Source organism: Capsella rubella, unplaced genomic scaffold, assembly GCF_000375325.1.
Source record: "Capsella rubella cultivar Monte Gargano unplaced genomic scaffold, Caprub1_0 scaffold_6, whole genome shotgun sequence".
NCBI lineage: Eukaryota > Viridiplantae > Streptophyta > Magnoliopsida > Brassicales > Brassicaceae > Capsella > Capsella rubella.
In genome coordinates, this window is record NW_006238918.1 from 14,378,500 (window position 1) to 14,404,124 (window position 25,625).

Here is a 25,625-nt window from a genome sequence, read left to right on the forward strand (position 1 = left end):
AATTCGTAATTGAAATTTTTTTTAATGTTTTCGTCAACGATGTTGTAATTTATTTTAGAATCTTTATGTTTATTTGCGTTGTTTATATGATTTTATTTACAAATGACTATATTTGTATTTAACATCATATTTTTGATTGATGTTAATTTGAAAGAACTTTACCATCATATTAAATAATAATTAATTAATTTTCATAGTCTGAGTATGATTTTTTGAAAAATTGAAAGTTAAGAAATAACAATTTTTACAAAATGGTATAATCATGTTTTAGAGGATAATTGGTAAATTAAGATTTTTTGAAATATTTTAGCAAGATTATGAGTAATGGTGAATAGCTCCCAAATAGCTCCCAAATGTTTTGGTGATTGTCAGTTTGACATTACTAGATTTATATAATTAACGTTTTATAACGAATTTTATTAAATATATATTTCAAACCAAATAAAATCTCTTTCCAAATGAAATTAATTTCTCTTATTTTTTCAAACAAAACTTTTGAAATTATATTTTTATAATTTATAGTAAATTTTAATTTTAATTTAATTTTAAATAAAGATAACCCGTCCATCGGACGGGTACTATACTAGTATAGATATAAAATCTACATTCGGTCCAATATTCATTTTTTTATCTTCAATCGAATTTTTTAGCTTTTTTAATATTTTAAAATTCTTATCCAATATAATTAAGAGAACACTAATACTCTATTGTTGTATGTGCGACCCGATTATAATTCGAAAGAATACCAATACGTTATCGTATTTTGTTTTTAATGTCTGTATTTCACTATGGTAAAGATTGTACATGATTACAATGCAAATAATTAATCAGAAGCTGGGATACAAAGTAGTGAAAAAGAAACTGATTATCGTTTAATCGGAGATTTGGCCAAAATATTTGTTGCTTTGTCGTTTGCTCTATGTATCTAACAAAATTTGACTGATTCAAATTTTTGTTTCCAATGTGTGGTTTCTTGAAATCTAATTATAATAAGAAAAGTTGTGATTCCTTTTATGTACATAGCATGTCAATGACTTGTTTAGAGTCTCCTTCGAATATTACTCGCTGATGTCCTTGACTCCAAGTGTGCTGCATTGCCATAACCAATACATTATCGTTATATAAGTAAAATAACCTAGAGTTTAGGATTTAAAGTTATAGCGAGTTTGCATCATGATTTGTTAACGAATATTATGAAATGTGAAGCATGTTTTATTTCGTAAGATATTATCCTATTAAAAACTACAATAAAATCTCTACAACTTGATACTCGACAAATTAATAATCTCCATAAATTAATAATTAAATGAAATTATTAATATATATATATATATGTAATATTTTTAGTGAAATATAATTATCATTATGTTAAATATTCTTATATTTACATTAGTTTTTGTTAGCATTCAATTCTAATAGATTTCATGTATCAATAAATTTATAGTGTTTTATTCATTCATGATGATTGTTGTTTTTTGTTGTAATTGATTATAAAAAAAATATTGATTAGAATGGTTAAATTTTATTTTGAGGTATATATATTTTTAAATTTACCAAATTAGGAAAATATTGATAAATTAATGATTTTATAAATTAATAAAATTTAATGATCCTAACATTATTAGTTTATAGAGGTTTTACAGTATTGCTTATGTGAATCAAATCTTTGGGCATCCCAAATATATCGGGTCAACTTTCAAAAAGAAAAATATACAGCAAAAGTTCAACTTATGTTTTCATTTGATTATTGTTTATGATCGTTGACTTCATGCCATTATTACCTGTCTGTAGTCTTACAGAAATATGTTTATCTGTTTTTGTAAGAAAATATATATTATTTATTTTTAATGTATTTACCAAAAAAATCATATATAAACTATATATTTATATATGTTAATCTCCTATAATCATATGATGAGATAAAAAATTATTACGTTCGTTAAGAATTAATTTTTCCTTAATAAACATGACGATGATCACCAATTAGTTAAAACTCTTTGAAACCATATGGTCAACTTCTTTCATTTTCACGTTTTATAGATATATTACGTAGTTAATTAAAGAGAACATCACTTTAAAAAAAATTATATATATATATATATATATAATTGACCAATCAATCGATCAATATTATAGATACGAATGATTTTAGCATGATGATTATCATATTATAACATTTAATTTATTTTAAAGAATAGAAATGGCCAATCAATTGATCAATTTTATAGAAAAGAATGATTTTGGCATGATGATTATCATATTATATTATATTAGCATGTTCGACCTTAATTTATAATCCGTATATAATAAAATATACACCATTAGTACACGAAACTATATGTTACTTAATCAGCAAAATGATCAAAGTAGTATGATCACGTACACTATATCATTACAATATATCATAGAAATGTATTATCCGAAAGAGATTGAGATAAGTCCAAACTAGTAAATCTAGTTTTTGGATTTTGTAAACCCAAAAAAAATCCAAACTAATATATCTGTCCTTCTTGTAACCCTTGTTATATACGGAGTGATTTTATAAGTCCAACAATTTAAGAATACTAATACAACTATCACGTGGAAATGAAGTAATAAAATTTGTCTTCGTCTGAGAGACTAAATGATAATGGTGATATAAGTATGCCCCGTTACAAAGGTATTTGTTGAAGGATAATATTTATGAGACTTTGCACAATTAGTTTCCAAAAATAAGATTAATATATTTGATTATATTTTTAACACTCGTGAAGTCCCGTACATACATTGGTATAAGTTATACTGTATAACTAGGAACTTTGGGAGTTGTCTACTTAATTAGTTTAGAGGATCGACTTCAACCATACCAAATTTTGTTTTATGGATATATAATTTTATACCAGCAACTATAGGTTTTTAATTAAAATTAGAACCATATACTACTAGACATTACCAGCTCATTATAGTGTTCTTTAATGATCAAATCATATCAATAACAAAATTAGTCAACTAATCCCCTAGTAACGACAAATTAGCTATGAAACCTTCACAATTCTCTCCTAGTGAAAACCCTATAAATACACACTAAACACTTAACCTTTCTCTCCACCCATCTCAAACAAGCTTAAACGCACTACTACTTCTTGAGCCTTTTCCACTCCACAAAACAAAATGGCTCCAAGAACCTCCCTTGCACTCTTCCTTTCTCTCAACCTCCTCTTCTTCACTTTCACCTCTGCGACCACAGGTACTTGTCCTAGAGACGCCCTCAAGATCGGTGTTTGCGTCAGTGTGCTCAACATAGTGGACCTAACATTGGGAAACCCACCCGTACAGCCATGCTGCTCTCTCATCCAAGGCTTAGCTGACCTTGAGGCTGCTGTCTGCCTTTGCACTGCTCTCAAGGCTAGCGTTCTTGGAATCAACCTTAACCTTCCCATCAACCTCAGCGTTCTCCTCAATGTTTGCGGTAGAAAAGCTCCAACCAACTTCCAGTGCGCTTAAGTTAAAAATGAAGTTATGGCAAAAAAAAAAAAAAAAAAAAAAAAAAAAAAAATCAATAATCAACAATCAATAATCATATATACAATGTATGAATAATAAATGAATAATCATACAATGTATGAATACTTGAAACCGTTATCTTATCTTCTTGTCTTTATTTTAAGGTGATTTCTTTTTTTCTTTGCATTTGTATTTGTATTTGTCGTGGATTGTTGGAAACTAACGTATGAACGTTCTCATGCAATTACCCAATATTGGGTTTTGTGTGTAGTCGGCAAGTTTTTTCCTCCTTTGCTTCATTGTTCCTCCATCTCTTCTTTGTAATTGTGTCCTTCGACGTTTATTAATAAAAGTATCCATCTTTATGTTTTTTTTGTCTATATTGGTTATCGAGTATTTATGCATGTCTATCTTATAAACCAAGATAAAAAGATAATATTACATACATGATACATATATATACCACAAAAACATGTCTTGGCTAGTATTACCTTAGCTTGTAAGCATTAAGACATGTAACATCCATTGCCTATACCATGCAAGAATGGTGGGGAATTTTTTTTTTTTTTTTCAAACTAGATAAGAATGTGTACAAGATAAATTCTTCAAACAGACAGCACTTGCAAACTTGGGAGATAGTTTAAAATAAAGAACTACTAAATGTATTTTTTTATTTTTTTTATTTTTTTTAACTACTAAATGTATTGTAATGTGTTAGACGTAATATACATAGTAGTCAAAATATATTTTGACATAGAATTTAGAACTTTTTGCCAAATATCAAAGGCTTTAAAAGTAGTAGATAATGTAATTACTAATAAGTTAAAAAATCATAATTAAGTTGGTAATCGATTTTTGGCTTGACTTGGGACGAAAAATGTAATTTTTTCTTAACAAGTCACTGGTATATATTTTTTGAGAACTAAACCTTGAGTTTTACTTATATGAATAGTTAAAAGTCACAATTTTGTATTCACTTTATTACTGTTTATGATCATTGATTTTTTTTCCATTACTAACTGTATTTAGTCTTACAGAAATTAATGTGTTTTTATTCTTTTTTTGTAAGAAAATCTATAATGTAGTAACCGGAAAAATTCAAATGAAAACATATGCATGGTGATATTAAAATCTAGGTTCATTAAGAAATAACTTTGCTTTTTGATAGGATCTTGTAAGAATTAATTTTGCCTTATCAACAAGACGATGATCACTACTACAGTATATATATATATATATATATATATTACTTGCCGTTATTTTATTTTGTAGTATATTTTGTCGTTAATATAATAAAAGGATCTCGCACATACATCTCATTCAACACATATACATGATTTATTTACCAAAAAATAAAATATATACATGAATATTTCGTTATAACAACTCTAACAATGATTATATATTATTCATACTGGACATGCTTTCAAATTTAAATTTTGCGCAAAACTGCAATTGGCCAAAATTTAATCTAGACGAGTTATGGTTTGATTAAGTCCAACCATTTGAGACTACCAAATAGTATTATTACATGGAAATGAATTAATAAACTTTGTCTTCGTCTGACTAAATGATGATTTAAAAATAATGACAAAGGGATTCGTTAAATATATATATCACATGCACAATGCATGGAGGAATAAAAAAACTCATTCCAATTTCGATGTGCTTAATTAACATAAATAGATGTTTAAATGATAAATAGCAGGTTTTAAAAAAACTTGTGATACCTAGATATACATAATGTTTTCTTAGAACTTGGTATTATACTACTAATTAACTTTGATACACTAATTACTAACGTAATAACTAATAACATAACTCTGTACTCCAACTAACCAAGAAATCATAAGATCGATTGGCAGCTGATACAAGTAAATCATAAATGGCTGGCTTGAGCTTAATTAAAAGATGAATGTGATTCATATAATATAAAAATTCGTGAGTTGTCTAGTTAATTAGTTTAGAAGATCGACTTCAACCACCAAATTGTTTTTATAGATATACAAATTAAAACCATATACTCTTAAAGATTACCAGCTAATTTGAACAATGACAATTAAGTGGTTTTTAATAATCAAATCATATCTATAAGAAATAAGCCAACTAATAATTCAAATTATCAATTAAACCTTCACATTTCTCTCCTAATGAAAACCCTATAAATACCCACTAAACACTTAACATTTTTCTCCACACATCTCATACAAACTTAAACGCACTACTACTTCTTGAGCCTCTTCGACCTCACAAACCAATGGCTCCAAGAACTTCCCTTGCACTCTTCCTTTCTCTCAACCTCCTCTTCTTCACTTACACCTCTGCGGCCACCCCGAGCAGACAGACTTGTCCTAGAGATTCCCTACAGCTCGGTGTTTGCGCCAATGTACTCAAGCTAGTGGACCTAACATTGGGAAACCCACCTGTAAAGCCATGCTGCTCTCTCATCCAAGGCTTGGCTGACCTTGAAGCTGCTGTCTGCCTCTGCACTATGCTCAAGGTTAACCTTCTTGGGATCAACCTTAATCTTCCCATCGATCTCAGCGTTCTCCTCAATGTTTGCAGTAGAAAAGCTCCAAAGAACTTCCAGTGCGCGTAAGTTGAATAGTGTTTATGAAGTCTTGGACCTATTTTCTTATCTTCTTGTTTTATGGTAAGGTGATTTCGTTTTGTAATTTTCTTGAATTGTTTAAGTGAACGTACGTTCTCATGCAATAATGGATAATGCATGCATGGGTTTGTGTATACAATACATGTATTTGGCAAGTTTGTACTCCTTTACTTCATTGTTACCCCGTCCCTTCTTTGTAATCTATTTTTCGAATTTGATATAATAAATTCACTTCTTACCATAATTAAATTTTAACATTATAACTTAAAAAGCCCTATTGGAAAAAATAATTAAAATGCCCTATCTGTTCTTCTTACAAAAGATGCTTGGAAGCTCGATGTTTAACTTGTTGAATGTGACCATCCTGTCTCTATATATCTGAAGACCCAATAGAAAAATCAAGACTCTTACTCAATTTTTCTTTTTCCAATATAAGAGATTTTTACCATAAGAAATTTTCAAAATTTTATTTATTTTGGATCCATAGCAAATGCCTAGGTGCAACCTCATTGACGGTTTGGTTGAATCAGATTATGCGGTTTGTCTTTGCACCGTGAGTAAAGCTAAAATTCTAAAACTTGTCGATTGCAGCAGAATGGTTTCCAATGCCCTTAATTTGAAAACGTAAATTTCTAAAACTTGGTTCATAGACTTATTTATAAATATGAAAGTTGTTTTCCCATCAAATATAACCATATATAAGATTGATAAACAGAAACCAATAGCTGGTTAAACCTTAAAAAAACGAGAAATTAACAAGAATTTATTTAGTAAACTATTTTACGAGTGGCCATTTCTCTTTTAATAGTATAGATTTCCAACACACACAAAAAAATGTTCTAACTTTATATCTTGACTTAATTTCACTATAAAATCCCTAATATTAATTTTGTCTCAGTTCGATTGGATCAATTTCAAACCGTGAAAATTCCATGTCTACTCAATCCATTTAATCTCTAGTCGGTTGTCGAAAAAAAATATTATAATCTCTAGTCGGCAAAATTTTGGTTTGATCTCAATTGGATTTCTGATTCAAAATTAATTAACAGTGAGTAAATTAATGGCAATTTCCTTATATATAATGTTAAGTCTCCAGAGTTCAAAAAGAACAATTGGTTTTTTATTTTAACATGGTATCAAAGTCTATATTTGATCTTATATTCTTTTTCATTTTGAAAAATCACATATTCTTTATTTAATGTTTCGCTTTTTTTTTGCTCATTTTAAATTATAACCTAATATAATTAAGAGAACATCAATACTCTATTATTGTATATGCGACCCGATGATAATTCAAAAGAATACCGGTAGTCTATTGTTATATACTGTATATGTGAAGTTATTTAGGATTTATGATTTAAAGTTATAGCGAGTTTGCAATATGATTTGTTAACGAATATTATTAAATGTGAAGCATGTTTTCTTTGGTAACAAATAATATACTATACAAACCTAAGCGTCAGAATTTTGGTATACAATAATATTGGTTATGTGAATCAAATCTTCGGACATCCCAAATATAACGGGTCAACTTTCAAAAAGAAATATATTCAGCAAAAGTTCAACTTGGTTCTCACTTAACCGAATACAAACCTGAAATGCCTAACGAGAGAACAAACTTGAAAGCTGAAACATTAGAGCAAAAATACAAACTTAACGAAGTTTGATAGATCATGTTTAACGAAGTTGTCAAAGCGGTGTATGGTAGGCAAAGCTGTGATGGAAACCCTTTTCAAAAGTCTTTTCACCACTGACTGTAAAGGAAGTCACCATTTGAATATTATTGTTATGATCACTAATGTTATGCCATTATATATTACCTGTAGCTTTATGTATAGTCTTACAAATATGTGATATATAGTATTTATATTTGATGCACTAACCGAAAATTTCAGATATAAACTTCTTTCATTTTTGACGTCTTTTTAGATAGATTATGTAGTTAATAAAAAGAATATAATTGACCAATAAATACATCAATTTTATAGTAAAGAATGATTTTCGCATGATGATTATATATTATTAATTGTAAGCCTTTCCATGGAATTACTAAATTCTCGATATCTCTTATAGTCAGCTAGCTACACGTGAGCCATACACTATTTGCATGTTCGACCATTATTTTATTAATCGGAATATAACAAAAGATGCCATTATTAATTCACGAAACCATATGTTATTTATTCAGAGAAAAAAATATCCAAGTGGTAAGATCTCGCACATACCTGATCATTCAATATAAATCATTGAAATGTATTATCCGAAAGAGAAATAATAACGATGATTTTGTCGTTAAATAACTTAATAAGTAAAAGTCATTTGCTAATAAAAACATTTCACATAAGATTTTTCTATAATTAAAAAAAATTATCAAAAAAAGATGCAACTTCTCCCATCTTGTTTCTAATTCTTTTTATATCTATTTAAAACAAAAACTATACTACAAAAAAAAAAAAAGAAGAAAAAGAAAAGAGAACTCTTAAATTTTCTCACACACTATACTATGATTTTGGGGAGTTTGGAACCATCTAAAGATTTCTTAAACCATTTCACCATTCTCTACAAAAATCCAATTCACGTTGGACTCATATCCATCCTTTGCTCTAACTTTCTCCACATTTCCATCTGATAGAATTCATGAGCTAAGACGATTTGTGAAATGATTTTTTTATTTCTCAATCGTAATAAACATTGCAGTGTGTGTTTATATACAATAAATTAATGTAAATCGGAATCTCATGTCAATTAACTTAACCAGTAATCCAGCTACTCTAATACCATCACTTTTTATTTTTTAAATCTTTCTCAGATCTACTAATTTGAAACTTCATTGAAAAAAACAATTTTTATCAGTTAACTAAAAAAAGGACAATTGGATATATCAATTCTTACCACCGACTAAGTTGTTAATTAAAATAAGAACCATATACTCCTAGAGATTACCAGCTCATTTGAACAATAGAAAATATTTAATGTTCTTTAAACACAAATAGTCAACTAATCCCCTAGTAACGACAAAATATCAATGAAACCTTCACAATACTCTCCTAGTGAAAACCCTATAAATAGACACTAAACACTTTTTGACAAAAAAAAAAAAAAGACACTAAACACTTAACATTTCTCTCCACCCATCTCAAACAAACTTAAACGCACTACTACTTCTTGAGCCTTTTCCACTCCACAAAACAAAATGGCTCCAAGAACCTCCCTTGCACTCTTCCTTTCTCTCAACCTCCTCTTCTTCACTTACACCACTGCGACCACAGGTACTTGTCCTAGAGACGCCCTCCAGATCGGTGTTTGCGTCAGTGTGCTTAACATAGTGGACCTAACAGTGGGAAACCCAGCCGTACAGCCATGCTGCTCTCTCATCCAAGGCTTAGCTGACCTTGAGGCTGCTGTCTGCCTTTGCACTGCTCTCAAGACTAGCATTCTTGGAACCAACGTCCTTAACCTTCCCATCAATCTCAGCGTTCTCCTCAATGTTTGCGGTAGGAAAGCTCCAACGAACTTCCAGTGCGCTTAAGTTCAAAACAAACTTATGGCATACCTAGAAAACAAATAAATCAGTAATCATATATACAGTGTATGAATAATAAAAAATAATCATACAGTGTATGATTACTTGAAACCGTTATCTTATCTTGTTGTCTTCGTTTTAAGGTGATTTCATCTCTTCTTTGTATTTGTGTCCTTTGAATCCGATTAATAAAAGTATCGATCTTTATGTTTTATTGTTTATAGTGGTTTCGAGTATACATGTGTATCTTAAAAACCAAGATGAAAAATAATATTACATACATGATACATACATACCACTAAAGCCTGTCTTAGCTAGTATTTCCTTGTAAGCATTAAGACATGTAACATCTAGCTCATCGTTCCATATATAACATGCAGGAATGGTTGGGATATATCTAATTATTTTTTATCTAACTAGATAACAATTTGTTCAAGATCAATTCTTCAAACAGATAACACTTGCAAACTTGCGACATAGTTTAAAAAAAAAGAACTATAAATATGTAGTGTAATGTTAGACGTAATATACATAGTAGTCAAAATATATTTTGACGTAGAAATTATAATTTTTGCCAAATATCAAAGACTTTAAAAGTAATAGGTGAAAATATCATAATTAAGTTGGTAATGGATTTTTTTTTTGAGTTTAATGTTAAATTATATTTAAAAAGAAAAATTAACATTTTTACAACAAGTGCAATATTGTTTTGAAAGAAAAACTTATAAAGTATTAAAAGTGATTAAAAAATTCCACGACGATGGGAGCTTCTAACCTACGAAGAAGTCTTTCCCCTCTTCATTCGGAAGTAGAAGCTCTGGTGTGGGCGATGCGATGCATGATTGGCCATGACTTCAGAGAAGTTGCTTTTCTTACCGACTGTTCGGACTTGGTGAAGATGGTGTCTTCTCCTCACGAATGGCCGGCTTTCTCTGTCTACCTGGAGGATATCAAGAATGATAGGGAAGAATTCTCATCTTTTTCTTTATCTTTTATTCCTAGAAATCTGAATGTAAAAGCGGATTACTTGGCACGCAAAGCTCGTTCCAGTCCGCATTTGATTAAGTTTGTAAACAATTGTCCGTCAAGTTGGCTCATTTGAGTTAGCTTTTTATTTAGATAGAACAAAAAAAAAAAAAAAAAAGATTAAAAAATTCCCCCAAAAATATCTTAATCAAATGACTAGGAACGTGCTTGAAACCAACGTTGGAAACCTTCATCATATCGTCAATTACCCTCTCGTCGAATTGCTTGGAGCTGATCAACTCATTTTATGATTGTTGCAGTCGGATGTGAAGCATCTCCGTTAAGTTAGTAATCGATTTTTTGGCTTGAGGGGGGACGAAAATGTAATTTTTTCCTAATAATTCATTTGTATATATTTTTTGAGAACAAAACCTTGAGTTTTAGTTATAAGAAATTGTTAAGTCACATCTTATACACATATTGATTGACAAATTTCTCCAATTAATTTATCAAATAAAATAGTATTAAGTCAAAAACGAATTTGAGTTAATTAACACGTGCTCAAATTTGGCATTTTCAGACTAATCATTATGTATATTAGAGATGCCTTCATATACAATCAAACGTACGTTACAGATGTGTTATACGTAAACTGTAACACATACTAAAATATATAATGTATATGATCGAACTTCGTTCCACTTCCAGTAGTTTGGATTTAATTTGGACGGATTACAAAAGAATCTATATAACTCACTCCATGCTGAGACTTCTTCAACTATATAAAATCATTTACAAACAACAAATTTATTCATTTATTTCCGATTAGATTTTGTGGCAGAGAGATAGTTAACAATGGTGGTCTCGATTCTGATTATTTGAAGGTCAAGGCCGAGACGCAATAGTGGTTTCCAAAGTTTGATGGTGATTTCCAAAGCCGAGTAGATTAATGGATATTTCCATATATATAATAATGCTTATATACTAATGCTTCAACCTTAACCTAATACTTAATCTAAACAAACCCATTTACACATATGGGCTTTTACTACAATCATGGCCCATGGCCTTTTTCCTCTTCCTCCTCATACAACCAATGCTTCTTCTTTTTTTGGTAAAATACAACCAATGCTTCTTCTTCAGTTGCTTACGCATCTCTCTTCCTTCATAATTTCTCACCTTTCTCTTTGTTTCTCTTTTGCAGGGTTAAGTAATGAATCAACTTCCACCAGTTTTCACTTGATTATTTTTTATGATCATTGATTTTATGCCTTTATTACCTGTATGCAGAAATGTGTTTTTTTATTTCCTTTGTAAGAAAATCTATATCATTTATTTTTGATGAATTAACCGAAAAATTCAGATATATCTATATATATAAAGTTAACTTTTTCTCTCTTCTCCTTAAGCCACATCATCATCCACCTCATTTTATTATTTAATTTTTAAAATTAATTATACCATTTTATCATTTAATTTTACTATTTAAACCTATGTAAATAATATATATATATAAAGTTAACTTTTTCTCTTTTCTCCTTAAGCCACATCATCATCCACCTCATTTTATTATTTAATTTTTAAAATTAATTATACCATTTTATCATTTGATTTTAATATTTAAACCTATGTAAATAAGTTTTTCCAAAATAAATATGAAAGGTCTTTTTTATTATTATATATTATAAAACTAAAAAAGATAATTGATTAAGAGTTAAAAAAACTTACTAATTATCGATTATACTAACAAATATAATGTATAATATAAACCCCACATCATCATTCATCTTAATTTTTTACATTGATTTAGAATTACAACACTTTAGTTTTTAATTTCTTTTCTACCTCATAACTTAGCTTTTATTTTATTTTTCTATTCAATAGTGGTTTTAAGAAAATAAATAATATAGTAAAAAACATTTATGTCCAAAATAAATAAAACAAGTATATATTTATAAAGTAATGATCAATTTTTTGATTAATGGGGCTAAATACAAAAACAAAATACAAAGCAAGGATATTTATACTATACAGATAGATATACCACTAAATTGATGTCATCCGAAGCCACCTCAAACGAAAACACAACTGATTTTAGGCATAAGAAGTAGAAAAAAAAACCTTAAAGTAAAATGAAAACACTTGGATAAGTAAATAAGTGGATTCACCAGAATAATTTGGCTTACAAAAATTGAAGGCTTTTGAAATGTAAGCTTTTAACAGCTACTATTTGACCTAAATCATAGTTAAAAAAATAAAAATAAACATTGCATATACTAAATTAATACAAAACAACAGTAAAAACAAAAAAAATAAACAGAAAACAAAGAAAAATCAAAATATAAAAAACAATTATAAAACTCCCGCGCGCAGCGCGGATCAACAACTAGTATATATATATGTTAAACTCCTATAATCATATGGTGACATAAAATTTATTACGGTCGTTAAGAAATAACTTTGCCTTTTGATATGATTTTTAAAAGAATTAATTTAGCCTTAATCAACAAGACGATGATTAATTACCATAATATAGCCCGCACAGTTGTGGTCCAGTGGTAAGGAAGAATTGGGGACATGTTGGAAGGAACTAACCCAGATTCGATCCACCCTGGAAACAAAAATCATGGTTGTGTGGGAAGTCTGGGAATTGGGCCAAGGCCCAGTTGCTTTACCTGTTAGTCAGAAATGCAGACGACCTGATTACCCTTGGCATTAGTCGGAAAACATTCCAAACTCGGGATAGACAGTGTGTCATGGCCCTTCGGAGAGAAGTCCACTCTGAAGCATTTCGGTGCGATTCTACCGGAGCTGACGGGATAAGCCGATAGGATTTATCAAAAAAAAAAAATTACCACTTGGTTGAACCATTAAACTTCTTTCATTTTTCACGTCTTTGAGATACTACTATACATATGTAGTTAATAAAAGAGAAAATCATTATTAAAAAAAAAAGAATAGAATTGACCAATCAATTGATAATGTTATCGTGAAGGATGATTTGGGCATGATCATTATCATATTTATATATTAGAAGCCTGTTCGAAGGAATAACTAAATTCTCGATCTCTCCTATAGCTACCACCCGTGAACTATAATAGTACACTATTAGCATGTTCGACCTTATTTTTTATAATCCGAATATAACAAAAGATACCACTATAATACATGAAACTATATGTTATTTAATCAGCAAAAGGATCAAACTAGTATGATCACTTACAATATATCATTCAATACAAATCATAGAAATGTATTATCCGAAAGAGAAACAACAACGATGATTTTGTCGTTAAATAACACCTTAAGATATACTATATTTTGATCTAATTTCCAACAATTATTTTACGTTATTCAACTATAGACATTGATTTCCTTTCAGATTTTTTTTCGAAATTATGATTTTATTTGTTTCACACAATGAAAATGACCTTTTAATGCCAAATTTGTGCTAAACCATCTAATAAAGTCTTAACGTTGAAATCATACGATTGAGATATTTCTATATTTTAAACCCTAAAAATATCCAAACTAGTCTATTATAAACCCCTAATATACGGAATGATATGATAAGTCCAACCATTTGAGACTACTAATACAATTATCACATGGAAATGAAGTAATAAACTTTGTCTTCGTGTGTGATTATGTGTAGACATAATGGTGAAGGATAAAATTTATGAGGCTTTGCATAGTTAATTTCTAAAATAAGATTATAAATTTGATTATATTCTTAATAATCGTGAAGGCCCGTACATATATTGGTATAATTCGAAAATTTGGGAGTTGTCTAGTTAATTATTTTAGAGGATCCACTTCAACCACCAAATTTTGATTTATGGATATATAAATTCTTACCACCAACTAAGTAGTTAATTAAAATTAGAACCATATACTACTAGAGATTACCAGCTCATTTGAACAATAATGACAATTTAGTGTTTTCTAATATTAATCAATCCCTTATCTCTTAATGAAAACCCTATAAATAGACACTAAACACATAACATATCTCTCCACCCATCTCAAACAAGCTTAAACGCACTACTACTTCTTGAGCCTTTTCCACTTTACAAAACGAAATGGCTCCAAGAACCTCCCTTGCTCTTTTCCTTTCTCTCAACCTCCTCTTCTTCACTTACACCTCTGCGACATGTTACAAGTGCCTCCCCACCCCAACTACCCCGACCATCCCGACCATCCCGACAACCCCGACCACCCCGACTACCCCGACCACCCCAAGCACAGGTACTTGTCCTAGAGATGCCCTACAGCTCGGTGTTTGCGCCAATGTGCTCAAGCTAGTGGACCTAAAATTGGGAAACCCACCTGTTAAGCCATGCTGCTCTCTTATCCAAGGCTTGGCTGACCTTGAGGCTGCGGTCTGCCTTTGCACTGCTCTCAAGGTTAACATTCTTGGAATCAACCTTAACCTTCCCATCGATCTCAGCGTTCTCCTCAATGTTTGCAGTAGAAAAGCTCCAAAGAACTTCCAGTGCGCTTAAGTTCAAAAAGAACTTATAGCATACCTACAAAACAAATGAACCAATAATCATACATTGTATGAATACTCGAAACGTTATCTTTATCTTATTGTCTTTCTTTTAAAAGTGATTTTTGTTTTTTTCTTTCTGTATTTGTCTTGGATTGTTTAAAATGAAAGTACGTTCTCATGCAGTAATGGGTAATAGGTTTGCATGTGTAATCAGCAAGTTTTTACTCCTTTGCTTCATTGTACGTTCCTCCATATCTCTTCTTTGTAATTGTGTCCTTCAGATTTGATTAATAAAAGTATCGATCGATATGTTTTGTTGTCTATATCGCGTACACATATTATTTAGGATATGTTCGTAAATTCTTAATTGTGATACGTACCATATATCGATATATATGTCAATCTTAAAAACCAAGATGGAAAAATAATATACTACATACATGCATGATACATATACACTACTAAAACATGTAACACCCAATGGCAACAACAGAAAAATGGGAATTGGGAGAATATATTGAAATTTGTAGAATATCTAACGTACTTAACTGAGTGCCCACATTTAGATGTCTATTAACGAAAATACGTAAATTGTAAATGGCTTATCGGTGATCGGTCCATAACATATATATGCAAGAATGGTCAAGAATGAAGAAATTAAGATTCTTCAAACTTCGGACATAGTTAGAAATAAATAGGATGATACATAGGATTCAAAATATATTTTGACTAAGAAATTAGAACTATTTGCCAAATGCCAAAGAATTTAAAAGTAATATAGTACCTAATAGGTGAAAAAAAATCATAAATAAGATGGTAATCTTGGCTTGACTTGGGAACGAAAATGTAATTTTTGTTCTAACAACTCATATTGTTAAATATTTTTTTTTTGAGAACCAAAAACTAGAATTTTGTTATAGTTAAAACTTAAAAGTCACAATCTCGTTCCCAAGTCAAAAAAATAAATAAAAATCTCCAATTAATTTATCAAATAAAATAGTATTATTTAAGTCAAAAATTAATTTGACTAAATTAATCGATGAAACCCTCCCGTGATCAAATTTTGGAATTTTCAGACTAATCAGTTATATATTAGAGATGCCTTCATATACAATCAAACGTTACAGATGTGTTATACGTAACTGTGACACATACTGAAATATATAATATTTATGATCGAACTTCGTTCCACTGCCAGTAGTTAGATGAGTTTGGATTTAATTTGGATTGATTACAAAAGAATCTATATAATTCACTCCATGCCGGATACTAACATCCAATACGTCTATATATATATATCAATGTTTATATATTGTTTGTTATAAATTAATAATTTTTCATTCTTTTTTATAATGATTTTTAGTAGTTAGTTTTCTATAATTTCTATCTAAAATATCATATTTATGATTTTATTTGTTATAATGCATATATCATCTAAAAGCGTCTAAGCGTTGACTAAGCGATTTAGGTGCTAGGTATTGTATTACAGTCTAATTAACGCCTAACGTTTTCTTTAAAAATATATATATATATATATATATATATCAAATTTTTATATAAACATGTATAAAAATTGAATTAAATACGAAGGTGTATTAAAATCTAATATGTATAATATATCTAGAAAAACTCTCGTCTAGAAATCCCAATTATTTTTTGAGTATTCTGAGATTAAACTGTTATTTGAATCCATTTTTATAGGGTTACTCATATAATCATGAAATTAGCCCATGTAATCCTGAAATTGTTCTAACCGAAAAAACGATTACAAAAATTTACCAACACTTAATACAGAAGTAACCTATATATATTTTGTTACTGGATCATTGCTTACTTCCTGGGCCGTTAGCTTTAGGAGCCCAAGTCCACAAAAAGATGTTGTATCTTTATGATAAGGGTCCGAATGGTAACTGCGGTTTTCACTGCGGGAGAAGTGCGGTGCGGTTCAAATAGTAGCGAAAATATATAGATATATATGTATATGTAGATATTTTGACACTGTTACAGCACTATTGCGGTGCGGTTTTGTAGTGCGGTATGGTTACAATTCGGAGCCTAAGTATAGGAAAAAAAAATTTGGTGGTATTTAAAAAGAAAAAACAAATTATGAAATTTTTGAGAAAAAGAAACTTAAATTATGATATTATTGAGAGAAAAAAAAACTTAAAATATTATATTTGAATTAATTTCTCTCTATTTTAATTAAAATAAAAATACACAAAACAGACGAAAATATAATACTAAATATATTTTGTCTGACAAATAAAAAACATTATCTCAAAATCTAACCGACTTCTCTCATCCAACCACTGTGAAAAAGCACTCACTCACACTTTTTCCTTTCTCCGTCACCAAAAAAAGAAGTTTTCCCGAGAAAATCCCAAATCTCATCTCTCTCTCTCATTTATGAAAACCCTACCTTCTTCTCTAGATCTCACCTTCCCAGATATGGCGACGATTCCGATGGACATCGTCAACGACATCTTCCTCCGATTACCAGCTAAAACCTTAGTTCGTTGCCGTGCTCTCTCAAAGCCATGTTACGATCTAATCGACGATCCCGATTTCATCTCATCTCATCTTCACCGCGTCCTTCAAACCGGTGATCATCTCATGATCCTTCTCAGAGGCGCTCTTCGTATCTACTCTGTAGATCTCGATTCACTCGATTCTGTCTACGACGTTGAGCATCCGATGAAACGTGGTGGTCCGACGGAAGTTTTCGGATCCTGTAACGGTTTGATCGGGTTATCTAATTCTCCGACTGATTTAGCTGTTTTTAATCCGTCTACTAGACAGATTCATAGGTTACCTCCGTCGTCTATCGATCTCCCCGATGGTTCGAGTAACCGTGGTTACGTGTTTTACGGATTGGGATATGATTCTGTGAGTGATGATTATAAAGTTGTGAGGATGGTTCAGTTTAAGAGAGATTCAGAGGATGAACTTGGTTGTACTTTTCCTTATGAGGTTAAAGTGTTTAGTTTAAAGAAGAATTCGTGGAAGAGGATTGAATCTGCTTCGTCTTCGATTCAGTTGTTGTTTTACTTTTATTATCATCTCTTGTATCGTCGTGGTTACGGTGTTCTTGCTGGTAATAGTCTTCATTGGGTTTTGCCTCGAAGGCCTGGTTTGATTGCGTTTAATCTCATTGTCAGGTTTGATCTTGCCTTGGAAGAGTTTTCGATTGTTCGGTTTCCGGAAGCTGTTGCGAATGGTAATGTTGATATTCAGATGGATATAGGTGTTTTAGATGGTTGTCTTTGTTTGATGTGTAACTACGACCAGGAATATGTTGATGTTTGGATGATGAAAGAATACAATGTGAGAAGTTCTTGGACTAAGGCTTTTACTGTTCAGAAACCGAAAAGTATGAAATCGATTGCGTATATGAGACCTTTGATTTATTCCAAGGACAGAGATAAGGTTCTTTTGGAGATTAACAATACAAAGCTAGTGTGGTTTGATTTAGAGAGTAAGAAGATGAGTACTCTTAGGATTAAAGACTGCCCTAGCTCATATAGTGCAGAACTGGTTGTGAGTAGCCTTGTTTTGGGATGTAGAGGAGATCTTAATAACATTAAGTTGCGGGAAGAACAACGTGCGAAAGAAGCTGAAGAATCAAAAATGATGCAGAACAGTAGAAAGAGGTGTGGCTTTATTCTTCGAGCAAACAAATCCATATGATAATCTTTATTCTTCAAATGTTAATCATAATGATGTATTGATATGCTCAGTATCTTGTTTGTTGTTCATGTTAGGGATGATTTCCTGTCCAAGGGATTCAAGCTGGTCTTATAAGTAAAAATCAAGAAACAAGAGCATGAAACTAGTAAAAAGGTAAGTGTAAAACTGACCATTATTAATGGTATTTAGTTTGCTGCAATATCATTATTTTTCTTTGCTTGCCTTTTTTTTGTCTCTATTTTCTTTTGTCGTGGGCGAGCATTTTTCGTATTCGGGTGGACACAAGAGTCAAAGGCAGAAGTCTGTCATAGGTATTGATTGTTTAGAGCATTCTGTAGAAAGTGTTAAGTAGTCATCATCATTAGGACCATTACTTAAGCATATCACCATATTCATTCAAGTGTGTTTTTTTTAACATCAGTCTTTACGGGAATTGTTCGATCTGCAAACCATCATCGAGATTTGATTTTTCAGGGCGGGGATAAGGGGACGGGAGAGAGAATTAACCTCAACAAAAAAAAAGCTTTGAATACCACAGGACATATAGTAAGTAATAAACAACTTAACCTAAGTATATGTCTTGAGAGAAGAAGAGAGTATACTTCATATATACAAGTGTTGTTACTGGTTTGTAAATAAGTGAAACCTTGAATCCCCTACATAACTCTTTTGAGGCTTGTTATTACTTAAATACCACTAACGCTTTGTACTTCCTCCTTTTTAAGTCTCTGCATAAACTGAGAATTAGTCAGAACAAAATATTCGTATCTACCAAATGAATCACTAGCATGAACACATTCAAACGAATACAAAAGAGCTTATTGTTGGTTTTAATAATTTCTGAAATCTATGAGACGAAAGTTGAATTTTTCAACTGTCGATTTTTTAACTAGTCAATAAGAAACGCTACACCATCTGCTTATCTTATAAGCCTCGTCGAAATGCTGTGTTTGGTGAGCACTCCTAGTCACGGAACAGTATATTGCAAAGTCCAGTTTTCTTATTTGGATGTGACAAATGAACAATTCCCAAACAATAGAAGCTGCGAAGACGCATGAAAGATTGGATTGCACGAAAGAGACATTGATGTGAACTGAACCTTGGGATATGATTCGTTTATTCATGTAAAGATTGGATTGCAACGAATAGTCCACTTTCTAGACTTTTTCATGGGTCTATAAAGTGCAGCACCATTTTGACTTGCGAAACAATATGAAACGACCATTTCGACTAGCCAAATGATATGGAAAAAACCATTTTGACTAGCGCAAACGATGTGATGACTGTTTTTGACTAGCCAAACGATACGAAACGACCTGCCAAACGATGTAAAACTACCATTTCAACTAGCCAAACGATACAAAATGACCATTTCGACTAGCCAAATGATATGAAAAAGCCATTTTGACTAGCCCAAACGATGTGAAGACTGTTTTTGACTAGCCAAAAGATACAAAACAATCGTTTCGACTTGCCAAGCGATGTGAAACTACAATTTCAACTAGCTAAACAATACAAAACGACCATTTTCACTTGCCAAACGTTATGAAACGACATTTCGACTAGCCAAACGATCTAAAATGACTACTTTGACTAGCTAAACGATATGAAATGCCTGATTTATCTACCAAAAGTTCCTTCCAAACCAGTTCTTAGAGCCGTCCCTTCATTCACACTTTCTGTGAGTTAATCCAAAAGAGAATGTGGTACATAAGGTGCTTATTTTTGTGCCAATATTTTTTTTAAAAGTTGTGTTTCATAGTTCATAGTTTTTTTTTTTTGTAGGCAAAAAAAAAAGTTCATTGTATTTTTTTTATTTTACTGTTGAAAGACTCAAAGTTGCATTTTATAGTTATTACTTAGAAACTATTAACATATAGAAAAAAAAGAAAGAAATAAAACTAGAAAGCTAATAAATCTTATAATCTCTAAATAAATTAAAAAGATTTGACCATACTATTAAGAGTTAAGACCAAAAGAAAGTAAAAAAAAAGGGAAAAAAAAAGAAAGAAGAAAGTCCTTTCTTTTTTGTTTCTTTCTTTATCTGATTAACCTTTAACCATAAATGACATTATTTATTACTTAAATTCAGTGATTCTCATTATACTATTTAATTTCATACAAAATGCACATCATCTAGTCACAATTAATTAAAATTAAAATACAAAGTGTGAAAACGTCTGTGAAGAGAGAAGAGAGAGAAGAGAGAGAAGAAGAAGAAAATAAACATTACGACTCTTTCTCTCTCTGTGTGTGTGTGTATGTTAAACTTAAACCCAGACGAAACCTCCGATCGTCTTCTTCAAATCTCTTCATCTTCCTCCTACCTCATCTATAAAGACAACACCGTTGCTGTTATCTCTCCGGCGAATCGAATTTTGGATAAGGTTTTGGTTGAAACCAGAGGTATATAGAGAGGAGAGAAGAGGGTTTTGCTCGTCTCTCGATGACTCTAAGCCGTTCATCAGCCGCCGATTCATTTCATAGCTCTAACCGATCTTTCTCCGCCGTGGCTGGAACCGATCATCACAAACGTAAGCTAGATGATTTCGACGCTTCGTCGTCACCTGATTACGTCGGCGTTGTTGATTTCTTCCACAAGATGAAGAAACACGAGGTTGACGCTGATCATACGGCGCAGCAGACTTTGGTTTCTTGGAGATGCGGTGAGAATTTCGCGTTTAATCGGTCTTTCTCTTCTTCTTCTTCTTATTCTTCTCCTTCTCCCGGGGAGTGTTCTTCCTCGAATCGTTCTGAGTCGACTCGGTTACAAATCTTTGTGAGGATGATGTCTGGTGGTAAAACGATTGTGATCCACGCTGATAGAAACGATACTGTGGAGAAGCTCCATGAGAGGATTGAGTGGAAGACGAAGATTCCGGTGAGTGAGCAACGAGTTATCTATAAAGGTAAGCAGTTACAGTACGAACACTCACTTGCTTACTACTCGATCGAGCAAGACGCTTCGCTTCAGCTCGTTGGTAGGATGCAGAGTACAGAGCACCCTGTGGCTTGGCAAACGATTGATGATATTATGTACACAATCTCGAGAATGTACAGAGGTGAAATTATTCAGTCCAACATCAATGAGAAGCTCGGTGCTTTCTTTGCCATGATTCCTGTGGAGACTGATGAGTCCATTGCCAAATATTTGAAGATCTTTTCGGATTCTTCGGTTCCAGCTGCTTTAGTGATGCTCTACGCTTCTCCTTCAGAAAGGAACAAATCGTGTGCTAAAATTTCTGTTAAGCTCTTCTTGAATAGTTGCTCAGCCTTGCCCAAGAATCAGCTGAACTATTGTTTACCGATAGTGTTAGATTTCTGTAAATTGCTTAGGAACGTTTGCCCTGATCAGAAGCTCTATGTTACTTGCCGGAACACCTTGGGCTCAATGCTGGAAACGTTTGATAACCCTCGTGTATTCGAGGGTGGATTGACGGCAGTTGGGGTGGAGATTTTCCCCTTCTTTACCGAGTTAACTGGTTTGTTAGTGAATGAGTTAGTCCAGGATTCAGGGCCTAGTTTCGGTGACTTTCATAAATTATCTTCCTTTTGGCAACACTTGAGGAAGGCCATTGAAATCCAAGTTGCCTACCCAATGCCCATTGTCTCACCTCTGCGGAATAATGGATTGGATGCGGAAATCGGACATCTCCATAGGTTATTTGGAACCTTGCTGACTACAATGGATGTTTGTATGTGTAGGGTCATCAAACCTTCGCTGCCTGACAAAGAAGTTGGAAACGGTGAAGTTACGTCTTCATCGTGGTCTCAATATCTTGCCATTCTGAAGATTATCAATTCAATGTCTAACCTCTATCGAGGTGCTAAGGGACAGCTAGCTGTTATTTTAAATAGAAACAAGGTTTCATTCTGCACCCTCATTCTGAAATTTGCGAAAAGAGGAGATGACCACCAATGGATCTTTGAGTACAAGGAAGCTACCAACTTTGAAGCTAGGAGGCATTTGGCCATGATGTTGTTTCCTGACGTGAAAGAAGAATTTGATGAGATGCACGAAATGCTAATTGATCGCTCCAATTTGTTATCAGAATCTTTTGAATACATAGTTGGCGCAAGCCCTGAAGCACTTCATGGTGGACTGTTCATGGAATTTAAGAATGAGGAAGCGACAGGTCCTGGTGTTCTACGAGAATGGTTCTATCTGGTATGTCAGGAGATATTCAATCCAAAAAATACTCTCTTCCTTCGATCTGCTGATGATGTTAGAAGATTCTCTCCAAACCCAGGTAAGCTTTGTGCCAGGTTATGCTGCTTTTCTCATGACATCACCAGCCTAGATGCAAAGTGAATTTAGACCTTGCTTGCCTATAGTTTCTTACTAGCTGATAATCTCGTTCGCTGTTAATCAGTCCTTAAATTCAGTATTGCATAGTCTGTTGTTCCTACCGTGCTCATAATTTGTTTGGTGGTTAGGTGAAGTAAACATGCACAAGTTAAACTTTAAATATAAATGATTATTGTGCTGTTATTATAGGATCCATATGCAGAAAGGGTTACTATTGAACTTTTAAGAATCCTAAATTCTTACATAAACGGTTGATCATGGTACTTCTTATCATGTTTAAATATCCTGTGGTGAATCTTCATGAAGTTGAAAATATATGGAAGCTATCTTGCCTTGGAATTAAGAATTAAAGCTTTTGTGATGTTACTCTTTGCTCTAACTAGATATTTATTGTCTATGATGCTCGAATGTTGATTCAGTAATATTAGATATTTTGTCTTATTTTCAGCATCCAAGGTAGATCCGTTGCATCCTGATTTCTTCGAGTTCACGGGTCGTGTGATTGCCTTAGCTTTGATGCACAAAGTTCAAGTGGGTGTGATGTTTGATCGTGTATTCTTCTTACAATTGGCTGGACTGAAAATTTCTCTGGAAGATATTAAGGAGACAGATCGAGTTATGTACAATAGCTGCAAACAGATTCTAGAAATGGATCCAGTGTTTTTCGATTCAAACGCCGGCCTTGATCTAACATTCGTGTTGGAAACCGAGGAGCTGGGAAAGAGGGATATAATAGAGCTATGTGAAGGTGGGAAATCCATGGCTGTCAACAGCAAGAACAGGAAACAATATGTCGATCTCCTCATCGAACGCCGATTTGCCACACCAATTTCCGAGCAAGTAAAACAATTTTCCCGGGGTTTCACTGATATGCTTTCAGATTCCATACCGCCCAGATCCTTTTTCAAGAGAATATACCCAGAGGATCTCGACGGAATGCTTCGAGGAGGAGAAGACCCCATAAGCATAGATGATTGGAGAGCACATACAGAGTACAACGGATTCAAAGAGACTGATCGCCAAATAGATTGGTTCTGGAAGGTAATAATAGAGTAAAAGCACTTGATACTTTGCTCAAATTATAAACTTTGATACTGTGACTAAACCCTTCATCGGATTTTGTAGATACTGAAGAAAATGACAGAGGAAGAACAGCGGAATATACTGTTCTTTTGGACATCACTTAAGTTTGTACCAGTGGAAGGGTTTAAAGGATTATCATCAAAGCTTTATATCTACAGATCATTCGAAGCTAATGATCATCTTCCATTGTCTCACACTTGCTTTTACCGTCTCTGTATACCAAAATACACAACGAGCAATCTCATGGAACAACGCCTTCGTCTCATCGCTCAGGATCATGTCAGCTCCAGTTTCGGTAAATGGTGACTGAGTTATCAAAAGTAAATCTTGTTTCTCCTTTCTATCTATCCCTCTCCCCTCTTTGATCTTTAAATAGGGTTTAGTAGATTGGTGCTTTTGGTGTATAGATTTAGAGTTGTGGTCATCAGTCTCTGTTATATGACCAAAAGAGAAAGGTGAATGAAACCTTTCTTAACTTATGGTTAATTAAATTTTAAACTTATCCCGACAAGTAATATATAAGTAAAAAAAAAGTGTTCTTTTGACATATCTCGTGTTTTGTTTTTTTTTGTCTTGTCTTTTTTTTTTGTAAACGTTTTTTTTTGTCTTGTCTAGATTTATCAAATCATGTAAATAAGAATAAACATTAGGGTACAATTGCTTCGTATAAATAAAATAAATTAGAACATTATAAATCTTTTTATATAAATATATTATTGAGCAACCAAACATCAAACTCTCTTCAAGACCACCACCACCTCAATGGTCTCATCACTCATAATATTACATTAAGCATTCTAACACCTTAATAATCTTATTATTAAACGAAACTCATCATCATACCACATTTATATATAGTAGGACTTAAGAAGAAACAAAATGTTCTCATAGGTAAGAGAAAGCTTCTTTTTATTACACTGCCTTGCCATCAACAGCGGTAGCTTCAGCAGCCGGTTTAACATCTTTCTCCTCCACAGCTGCTGGAGTTTCAACTGGTTTCTCCTCTGTAACCGGAGCTATCTCGGTTTTCTCGGTTTCGTTCTCTACCTTTGGTGGTGCTTCTTCTCCTTTGATTTCAACTTCAACCGCGGTGGTTGAGTCATCTGTATGAACGGTTTCCTTAGGCGTCTCGGTCGTTGGCTCGGTTGTTGTTGTTGTCTTCTCTTCTGTGGTTGGTACTATCTTTTCGACCTGCACATACGAACCCGCCTTTAAAGAGTATTTGATAGATCATTCACTAATGGTGATGGGACTATTAACAAATCTTATATACGTCACAGCCTATGATTCTACCTAATAAGTATCATTAATATAACTACTTGAACGTTACAAATGGATCAAAAGAAATGATCTAAGTACCACGTACCTCAACACCAGCCATTTTGGAGACTCTGAATAAGAATGATAAGAACAAAAGCTGGAAATATTTAAGTATGGGTGAGTTTAGAAGAGGAAGGATAGGTTTGTG

General features: G+C 32.3%; 7 protein-coding genes across 11 annotated transcripts; 6 read left to right on the forward strand and 1 right to left on the reverse strand.

Annotated features, from left to right (window-relative positions):
- The first annotated feature begins 3,088 nt into the window (after positions 1–3,088).
- Positions 3,089–3,504, forward strand: LOC17882349 (putative lipid-binding protein AIR1). Its single transcript, XM_006286579.2, has one exon. The coding sequence runs from the start codon at positions 3,151–3,153 to the stop codon at positions 3,481–3,483; it is 333 nt and encodes a 110-aa protein (XP_006286641.1). The 5' UTR covers positions 3,089–3,150; the 3' UTR covers positions 3,484–3,504.
- A 2,192-nt stretch (positions 3,505–5,696) lies between these two features.
- LOC17882106 (putative lipid-binding protein AIR1) lies at positions 5,697–6,338 on the forward strand. The gene has a single exon (XM_006290028.2). It carries the CDS (start codon positions 5,741–5,743, stop codon positions 6,080–6,082), a length of 342 nt encoding a protein of 113 aa, XP_006290090.1. The 5' UTR covers positions 5,697–5,740; the 3' UTR covers positions 6,083–6,338.
- A 2,850-nt stretch (positions 6,339–9,188) lies between these two features.
- LOC17881337 (putative lipid-binding protein AIR1) lies at positions 9,189–9,831 on the forward strand. Its single transcript, XM_006289846.2, has one exon. It carries the CDS (start codon positions 9,288–9,290, stop codon positions 9,621–9,623), a length of 336 nt encoding a protein of 111 aa, XP_006289908.1. The 5' UTR covers positions 9,189–9,287; the 3' UTR covers positions 9,624–9,831.
- Positions 9,832–14,599: 4,768 nt separating this feature from the next.
- On the forward strand, positions 14,600–15,401 carry LOC17883921 (putative lipid-binding protein AIR1). Its single transcript, XM_006289661.2, has one exon. The coding sequence runs from the start codon at positions 14,666–14,668 to the stop codon at positions 15,086–15,088; it is 423 nt and encodes a 140-aa protein (XP_006289723.1). The 5' UTR covers positions 14,600–14,665; the 3' UTR covers positions 15,089–15,401.
- A 2,019-nt stretch (positions 15,402–17,420) lies between these two features.
- Positions 17,421–19,509, forward strand: LOC17882077 (F-box protein CPR1). Of its 5 annotated transcripts, none has more exons than XM_023780761.1 (3): positions 17,421–18,728; positions 18,840–18,918; positions 19,240–19,509. In XM_023780761.1, the coding sequence occupies exons 1-2, from the start codon at positions 17,485–17,487 to the stop codon at positions 18,877–18,879; spliced, it is 1,284 nt and encodes a 427-aa protein (XP_023636529.1). In that variant the 5' UTR covers positions 17,421–17,484; the 3' UTR covers positions 18,880–18,918; positions 19,240–19,509. The 5 variants fall into 5 exon arrangements, 3 of the variants coding, with proteins under 3 accessions (XP_023636529.1, XP_023636530.1, XP_023636528.1); XM_023780762.1 differs by having other exon boundaries at positions 18,840–18,909; positions 19,238–19,509; XR_002833265.1 differs by having other exon boundaries at positions 17,422–18,728; positions 18,840–19,076; positions 19,187–19,509.
- A 1,454-nt stretch (positions 19,510–20,963) lies between these two features.
- On the forward strand, positions 20,964–24,706 carry LOC17883630 (E3 ubiquitin-protein ligase UPL5). The gene is made up of 3 exons (XM_006286296.2): positions 20,964–23,015; positions 23,523–24,115; positions 24,200–24,706. The coding sequence occupies exons 1-3, from the start codon at positions 21,212–21,214 to the stop codon at positions 24,461–24,463; spliced, it is 2,661 nt and encodes an 886-aa protein (XP_006286358.1). The 5' UTR covers positions 20,964–21,211; the 3' UTR covers positions 24,464–24,706.
- A 112-nt stretch (positions 24,707–24,818) lies between these two features.
- LOC17883138 lies at positions 24,819–25,625 on the reverse strand. Its single transcript, XM_006286375.2, has 2 exons — positions 25,524–25,625; positions 24,819–25,348 (listed from the first exon to the last, which is right to left on the reverse strand). Exons 1-2 carry the CDS (start codon positions 25,536–25,538, stop codon positions 25,070–25,072), a joined length of 294 nt encoding a protein of 97 aa, XP_006286437.2. The 5' UTR covers positions 25,539–25,625; the 3' UTR covers positions 24,819–25,069.

Bases quoted from the DNA above. Each gene is read 5' to 3' on its own strand.
- LOC17882349 (XM_006286579.2), top strand. From the start codon at position 3,151: ATGGCTCCAAGAACCTCCCTTGCACTCTTCCTTTCTCTCAACCTCCTC.
- LOC17882106 (XM_006290028.2), top strand. From the start codon at position 5,741: ATGGCTCCAAGAACTTCCCTTGCACTCTTCCTTTCTCTCAACCTCCTC.
- LOC17881337 (XM_006289846.2), top strand. From the start codon at position 9,288: ATGGCTCCAAGAACCTCCCTTGCACTCTTCCTTTCTCTCAACCTCCTC.
- LOC17883921 (XM_006289661.2), top strand. From the start codon at position 14,666: ATGGCTCCAAGAACCTCCCTTGCTCTTTTCCTTTCTCTCAACCTCCTC.
- LOC17882077 (XM_023780761.1), top strand. From the start codon at position 17,485: ATGAAAACCCTACCTTCTTCTCTAGATCTCACCTTCCCAGATATGGCG. The intron at 18,729-18,839 runs GTGTGGCTTTAT...TGTTCATGTTAG, and splicing joins ATGCAGAACAGTAGAAAGAG to GGATGATTTCCTGTCCAAGG.
- LOC17883630 (XM_006286296.2), top strand. From the start codon at position 21,212: ATGACTCTAAGCCGTTCATCAGCCGCCGATTCATTTCATAGCTCTAAC. The intron at 23,016-23,522 runs GTAAGCTTTGTG...TCTTATTTTCAG, and splicing joins AAGATTCTCTCCAAACCCAG to CATCCAAGGTAGATCCGTTG. The intron at 24,116-24,199 runs GTAATAATAGAG...CGGATTTTGTAG, and splicing joins AAATAGATTGGTTCTGGAAG to ATACTGAAGAAAATGACAGA.